Source organism: Spea bombifrons, chromosome 9, assembly GCF_027358695.1.
Source record: "Spea bombifrons isolate aSpeBom1 chromosome 9, aSpeBom1.2.pri, whole genome shotgun sequence".
Lineage (NCBI taxonomy): Eukaryota > Metazoa > Chordata > Amphibia > Anura > Pelobatidae > Spea > Spea bombifrons.
Window position 1 is genome coordinate 10,251,179 of NC_071095.1, and position 7,957 is coordinate 10,259,135.

A 7,957-nucleotide genomic window follows, 5' to 3' on the forward strand; every position below is an offset into this window, starting at 1 on the left:
AGCTGATAAAATCCCTGCTCGTAGTCGTAAGCGACGGCGCTAATGGTGTAAGCGTGTAAATGCGTACGTTCCGCTGAGCGGCGTGTTAGAAAGCCGCCAATCGCATAGCACATCAACTTTGCTTGGTGTTTGATCTCATGCACTTTTTTTCCCCGCTGTTAAACTTTTTATTATTTCCCCCCCCCATATAAACTTCAATTCCTATGATGTATTTTTTATTTTTAGAAGTAGCTGTAATTCCAGCGTCTGCTCAGCGTGATCGTACATTACCGATTCGTGCAAAATGTTTTTCCGTCTCTTCTTCTTTTTTTATTTTTTTTTTCCTGCTGTTTGTGGTTGGATCTAACACTAACTGTATTGTTTTTATTACATCAATAAACATTATACGTGGACCAGGCCACATATTCAAATAACCCCTCTCATTATCTTGTGTACTTTTATAATAAAAATGATTCAAAATAAATAAAAACAAGGGGACGGTGTACGATCAGAATAAGACCCCCCCCGACTCGTTGCATGCCACGCTAGAAATGTAGAATGGTGTTTTAAGAACTGTTTATATATGGAAATAAAAAAATATCATTTTCTAGAATGCTGCGAAGAGATGTTTTTTGCCATTGGGAACATTTTCAGAATTTTCACGGCTTCTTCTGGATTTAGTGTGAAGCATCAGACCTCGATCTGGCGTTCTGGAGCAGGTTAAGTTGTTCTATCTGCAGCCGAAAGGTTTCCTGAATGCACCCAATACAACGGTATTGGGGTGTCTTCACTGGCGCTGATTCGTGTTTTTGTGATTTATAAATAAAGTTTTCAATCGTTATGGGTTTTAAATCAGAAATATAAGTAACCTCGACGCTCCCTCCTGCGGTCCCGGATTAAGAAATACATTAGTGATCCATCTTTAAAGACACACGGCGGGCTCCGCGCTGTCGGCTGAGGTTCCCCGATGGTCGGCGACTATTTTTGTGGCCCTTGTAACACAACTCGTCTCCGGTCCCCGTTTCCCACGGCTACGACCCTAATCGTCCAGGTAGATCCTCGCTAGTGATGGACGGCGGCTCCTAGAAGGGACATAGGATTCAGTTGGATGCCTTAAAGAGGGATGGCGAGCCTCCCATCATGATGGCACATGCCAAGCGGAAGGGGGACCCTATCCGGTGCTGCCATAAAAGTTAATGCCCCGTCACGGGATGGAGACACCAAGGCGCGAGCGGAACACCTTTAATACATCTAACAGCCGCTTTCACAAAATCATAATGAATTCGTCATAATGGCCACGCAGGGCCACCCCGGACACCCCACCAAAGAGCCGTAAAAGTGTAAAAATTGGAAAAAAGGTGACGTCATTTCAGAATTACAGTTTGAAAACGCAATTCTATGAAAGTTTTGATAACTGGGGTTCTACAGAACAGGCAACGCTTCAGCTCCTGTGACTGGCAACTCCCACCGTGGCTGGCTGAGAATGATGAGAGTCTTAGAGGCAACAATGAGCTGAATTCAACTTGTGGTCATCCTTGACCTTTTATTCTGCAACTTTACCTAAAAAAATGTAATTCAGGGAGGTATTAACCCTTTAAACACGGAGTACATGCACGCAATCTAGACACAACATCCATTACGCTGCTGTGCCGCGTTGCGCCTGCGCAGAGGCGCCTACGCTCTAAGTTGTAAACGCTAGAGTGCCGGCGCGCCCTCACTTCCGCCGGAGGGATTGTACACTTCCTTTATTTCATCCGAGAAAATGTCTGCCGCCTCGGACTGCTCGCTGCTGAAGACTCTTCTGTGCCCCGTGACTACTCGCTAAACGCGTCTCCTGGGTGACGTTACCACGCCGGTTGTTGGCTCTTGTAATGGTGGTGAGTATAACTCTTTTCTTGGGGAGGAATAATATTTACTAATGGACTGGGTGGGATACTCACAGTGAATATGTTTTAAGGCAACGAGTGGGATGCACTGGGTAATAATTATGTGTGGATCATTTGCATGACTGGGATACTATGGGTAATAAAGATGGGATAATCAGGTTTACAATTATGCATATTAAGAGGGGGAGGGTGCTAGTGGGTTATAATAATGTACATTGAAGTGTGTGGGATCGCATGGGTTAATAGCAATAATAACAATAATAACACTTTACTGAGAGGGTGGTAGATGGAATAGTCTCCCAGCAGAAGTGGTAGAGGCTAACACAGTGAGAAGTGTGAGCTATTAATCAGTGTATATTATATATATATATATATATATATATATATATATATATTATATGTCTGTTAATGCCCCCCCAGGGATTACTCCAGTAAATCGTCAGCCGTCATGAACTTCCCCGGCCTGAAGGAAGACTGCGAGACCCTCCTTAGCCGCTTCCAGGCGACCGACAGCGTGCGCTACGAGGAGTTTCTGGCCATATGGAAGGATATGCAATTCTCCAAGATATTTGTGTGAGTTACAGACTGTGATGACCCCGCTGCAGATCGTTACAATCATTCAAGGGTTAACTGGTGGCAGCGATGGGATTTGGTTAAATTGTGCAACAAAATGTCCGGCTTCCAAACAACCGAGACCTAAACCCCTGACGCCCCTCTGTCCCATTGGAACACAGGAGTAATGGGAGTGATAAAGGGCCATTGGAACACAGGAGTGATGGGAGTGATAAAGGGCCATTGGAACACAGGAGTGATGGGAGTGATAAAGGGCCATTGGAACACAGGAGTGATGGGAGTGATAAAGGGCCATTGGAACCCAGGAGTGATGGGAGAGATAAAGGGTCATTGGAACACAGGAGTGATGGGAGTGATAAAGGGCCATTGGAACCCAGGAGTGATGGGAGTGATAAAGGGTCATTGGGACACAGGAGTGATGGGAGTGATAAAGGGCCATTGGAACACAGGAGTGATGGGAGTGATAAAGGCCTCTGTACGTCTATGAAGAGATTCCATTAAAAATCAGCCGTTTCCAGCTACAATAGTCATTTATAGCATTAACCCCGTCAGCGCTGGTTTTCTGATCCATTTCATGTTATTTTAATGGACAAAATGTACTTTTCTTTCAAAAATAAGAACGTTTCTAAGCGACCCCAAACTTTTAAACCGTAGTGGATATTTTTTTTGTACTGTTGTAAATACATTTACCTTTTCTAAATCTGTCCTAGAGGTGGAATGAGGACTCTAGAACGGAATGCGTTTACCGGGGAAGCGTTCTCTATCGCCTGCTTGTATTTCCTGCCGCCTTACACCTTCCAGATCCGCGTCGGCGCTCTCTACCTGCTCTATGGCCTCTACAGCACGCAGCTTTGTGAACCAAAACGGCAGGTATAGACTTAGTCAGAGAGTCCGGCTGGGTGATTAAGACTGAGCCATTCTATTGTTTCCCATAGGCAGTATGATAAGGAGTCGGGGTGTTTGTCTAGTAGATCGGGGCTCAGATAACAGTGTTATTCTGTATCGTTATGCCTGGAAACCTGTCTGTCTGTGTGTTACGGCTGAGGCTATACATCCAGCCGCTGTCCGCATTTGTCTTATAGATTCGGATATCGCTAAAAGACTGGAGTGAAGTTCAAAGTTTCCACCAGGATCTGATCAGCGCGAACCATTTGGATGCGGCTTACGTCTTCCTGCAGATGCGTTTAAAGCGCGCCTTCCACTTCACGGCGATGCCAAAATTTGTACGTGAGGGGGGTAAATATATTGAGCGTGTTTGTCTTGAAATGTGTGCTTGAGGGCAGCCCCCCCCCCTTATACAAAAGCGTTCTGCATTTCAAATGTTGGGAAGATTAAGAATTCCTTTAGGCCACAAAGAATAATGGGCGCGTTTTTAGTAAATATCTCGGTTTTCAGTAAACTCTTAAAATATGTTCTGTGCTCCTGCTGAATTCTTACAATTCAATCTCTTCTGTGTGCAGCTTACGTTCCAGATCCACAAAAATACCCCGAATAGCAGCGGCAGAGAGGAGTTTAAAGATGTTCAAGACAGAGTGTCAAATCTGGTGACATCGGACACCTTGGAGGTAATCCTATTATTTATTTCTTTTTTTTTTTTTTTTACTAATCTCCTGCAGAAATAAACCATTCGCGCAATTGACGGCGTTCTGATCAGATCTTTGAGCTGCGCACGTTTTTTTTGTTATATTTAAAACGTCTTAAAATAAATAAAAAAAAAATAAATGCAGGTGGAGAATGCCTGCCCATGTTATGTATAAAAAGGTATATGTGTTAGCGTTGCCATAGCAACCAGTGGAATGGTCCCACGTTACACCACTATCAAAAAATGCTTTTTAAGTTTTTAAGCCAGATTTTCTCGTCTTATCGTCACTTTTTTATTCTTTTGTAGGAAATACAGAATATTCACGAGCATTACCGGAAAACAAAATGCTTGATTTCTGCCGACAAATCCCAGCCGGACAAGTCTCTGAGTTTGGCGAAGGACGACTTCGTGGACGGCCTCAAAAACTTTGTGACGGAACATCAGCTGTGGAAACTGGAGAAGAGAGTACGTGGTTTTAGAACCTGATAGAAGTGATTATTCTATAATATATAATAGAATAATACTATGGAATAATATTATATAATATATTTTAGAATAATCACTTCTATAATATATTAATAGAATATATTATTCTATAATATGTAATAGAATATATTACAGAATAATATATAATAGAATAATCACTTCTATAATATATTAATAGAATATATTATTCTATAATATGTAATAGAATATATTACAGAACAATATATAATAGAATAATCACTTCTATAATATATTAATAGAATATATTATTCTATAATATGTAATAGAATATATTATAGAATAATATATAATAGAATAATCACTTCTATAATATATTAATAGAATATATTATTCTATAATATGTAATAGAATATATTACAGAACAATATATAATAGAATAATCACTTCTATAATATATTAATAGAATATATTATTCTATAATATGTAATAGAATATATTATAGAATAATATATAATAGAATAATCACTTCTATAATATAGAATAATATATTAAATGAATATAATATAGAATAATATTAATATATTTAGGATTTTCTGTCTTTTTTATTTTTTTAATACAGTTAAGAGACCTCCGTGCTATATAATAAATCTATATAGGTCACATGTTACCCCTGTGCAGACACAGATCCAAATATTATGTTCCCGGATTTACATTTAATTCTCAAGAAATTAAATACAAAAATTCTGGGATATAATTTGTATTTTTGACAAAGATTTGTGGTTTGCGGTGAGTTGGCCTAAAAGAAATCAAGAATTCGAGGAATGGGGGGGGGTGAATTTTAAACAGAATGCCCGTTATAACCAGCGGTTAAGATTAAGGCTTTCACAGCTTTTGCTAAATGAGGAACGACACACATGCAGAACACAGAATATTTTGTGCCGTGCGTTAACTTTTATCGTCTTGCGTATATCACAGTAATCACCGCTTTTATTATTTTTTTTTTTTTTTGTAGACGCCAAAGACTAAAAGCGATGAAGAAAAGGAAGCCACTTCTCAAGAGTCAGAAGTAAGATTCCTGTAATCATTCCCCGGAATAGATACAAATCCAGACTAGATGCAGCCGGAGTCGCTTGTCTTCTTCGCTCATCAGCCGGATGGTTATTCTGGGGTCGAGGAATAATTGCGATTTCGTTCTTTTCTTTAGGGTTCTGAGAGAGCACGAGCGCTGGCTAGAATTAAGGCCAAATCTTATAATTCCGTCACAGTGGTAAGAAAAAAAAGTCTGTAAAATGCTAATGTTTTTTTTTTCTTTATTTAGTTTTTAGATAAATTCTATTTTTTTTTTATAAATGATCCAGGAGGTGGCAGTAGAGAGGCAGGTTCAGGTGCGAGGGGCACCTTTTGTCTTGTTTTAAGGATCCTGACCCAATGGAGTTATTTAAAAGGATGCAATTCTCTTTTTGATCATCGAATAACCAAAGTCAGAGCTGATGAAGGATATTGAGAGTTATAGTCCCGTAGGATATGGCAGATCAGCCACCCTCTCTATAGAGGAGGAGTAGGACAGAATAACATGGCTGGGATATCTGGCAATAAGAACTTCTTGTTAATCTTTTTTTCCTTCTGATTGTAACTTATTGACTTCAGGCCCCGAAGTCCAGGCGGCATCGTCAGGTCCAGCTGGTTTCTGCAAACACCGACCCAACCGATTCACAAAAAAGAAAGCGGCCGAGGAGTAGAAAATCCAGACGGAAAACCTCAAAAGAGATGGAGGACTCCGATTCCGACGGTGAGTGTCGTTGGATTTATGATTGAGGGAATGCAGTCGGAGGCCTGGGTTTCTCACGCGCCATTAATGTACTTGTCGTGATTCTCCGGCAGACGATTACGAGGTAAGCAGCAAGAAATCTCAACATCCCAAAAGCTCAAGAATGCCTGTAATTTCCGAGGAGGAAATGTCATCCAGCGGAGAGGGTACGTTTGTGTTACCTTTATCTATACCAGGGGGGACACAGGGGGTCCGGGAGGTGGCCCTGATGATTCTCACAGTGTATGTAGTTTAAAAATAACTGATAACACTAATTATTAGCACATAAAGCTAATAGTTATTACGGCCTGTCTAGATTGAATTTATTTTCAAATGCTGGAACGCAGGGCAGCTGATGTGTTGGAATTTAAACTTAAATGTAAAGTCGGTTCATATCAAGGGGATCTGGACACATTTTTACTGCTAGTTTAGCTTCATTGAACCTCACTGTCCGGTTACTGCCCAGAGGTTTAGCTTTAATCTGTTGATTGTGATCAGTTGTATTCACAAAATGTGTACACAAGGTTAGTGATAAGCTGACTATTGAGTAACAATTCAATGTTCTTTTTTTTTCCATCAAATTAAATTCTTTACATTTATAGTAATTTTAGTAATTTTTTTTCTCTTTTTCAGAATTTTTAATCACAAAGCGGAAGAGGACCAAATAGCAGAAGAGTTCACTAAACGTCACCCCCCCCATCTCAGTGTTTCTGTAAATAAATGTAAATTTACGTTGCTTTCTTTACCGCCTCGCTTCGGTCTTTTGCTTTTGTGGAGCCGCCTAGATTCTCAGAGCATATAATAAATTCTTGTTTCATCCTTGTGTTTATGTACGCCGGAACCCCTTTCCATCGTATGGAGAGAGTTTACCCCTCAAAAGATTTAATTTTCTCTTGAAACATACTTTTCTATGAAAATCCAGTTTTTTATGTATTTAAGTAACGGTGATGTTCAGGTCTCCGGAGCAAAATATTTTTTCCTGTACTCTTCGTTAACAGGTATCATGAACGTGTTTAGACCGATGATAAGTCACGCTAAATGTTTTGAGCCGTTGCTGTATTTTGATTGGGGGCTTCATTAGTCCTGCCCCAGCTGCCCCCTCTTTTATTACGCCTTCCTAGAACAAAATATGCAACCTTACATAAGCTTTCCAGAGCTCAGACACCTCTCTTCCATTTGAAAGAGAGACCTCTGAGTTGTGAGAGCTAATGTAATGTTGGATCTATTTCTATTAAGCACATTTATAGGGATCCTGTGCACGGTCTGCCATGTTTAACTGTACGGTTCAGCGACCGGTACATACCGTAGCTGGGTGAACGTTGTATGCCTAATGGCATGTGAGTGTAGGTTACAGTTACATCATATGAACCGGGTTATGCTACGGAGGTAACCGTAGCATAACCCGGTTCATATGATGTAACTGTAACCTACACTCACAACTTTTACTGGAACCCAACATGATGTAAGTATAAGGACAGCCTCTAATTCATGGTGTAAGGGCTTTAATCCTTTATTCTAACCTGCATGCGTATTCATGATATAATGAAATACGGTTTGGTACGGCATGTACGTTCAGAGTGTACCCCCCCCCCGTATTTTCCCGTCAGGGATGTCCTGCTGATAATACATTGAAACGGATACTTTTCTAGAAAAGAACTATTGATTTCGCACAGTGGGTTTCTC

General features: G+C 40.4%; 1 protein-coding gene across 1 annotated transcript; it reads left to right on the top strand.

The window, feature by feature from the left end:
- The first annotated feature begins 1,735 nt into the window (after positions 1 to 1,735).
- Positions 1,736 to 7,087, top strand: SNAPC1 (small nuclear RNA activating complex polypeptide 1). The gene is made up of 11 exons (XM_053474819.1): positions 1,736 to 1,856; positions 2,286 to 2,438; positions 3,149 to 3,308; positions 3,521 to 3,661; positions 3,899 to 4,003; positions 4,327 to 4,485; positions 5,480 to 5,533; positions 5,672 to 5,734; positions 6,115 to 6,256; positions 6,349 to 6,441; positions 6,908 to 7,087. Exons 2-11 carry the CDS (start codon positions 2,314 to 2,316, stop codon positions 6,940 to 6,942), a joined length of 1,077 nt encoding a protein of 358 aa, XP_053330794.1. The 5' UTR covers positions 1,736 to 1,856; positions 2,286 to 2,313; the 3' UTR covers positions 6,943 to 7,087.
- Positions 7,088 to 7,957: the final 870 nt, after the last annotated feature.

Bases quoted from the DNA above. Each gene is read 5' to 3' on its own strand.
- SNAPC1 (XM_053474819.1), top strand. From the start codon at position 2,314: ATGAACTTCCCCGGCCTGAAGGAAGACTGCGAGACCCTCCTTAGCCGC. The intron at 4,486-5,479 runs GTACGTGGTTTT...TTTTTTTTGTAG, and splicing joins TGTGGAAACTGGAGAAGAGA to ACGCCAAAGACTAAAAGCGA. The intron at 6,257-6,348 runs GTGAGTGTCGTT...ATTCTCCGGCAG, and splicing joins GGAGGACTCCGATTCCGACG to ACGATTACGAGGTAAGCAGC.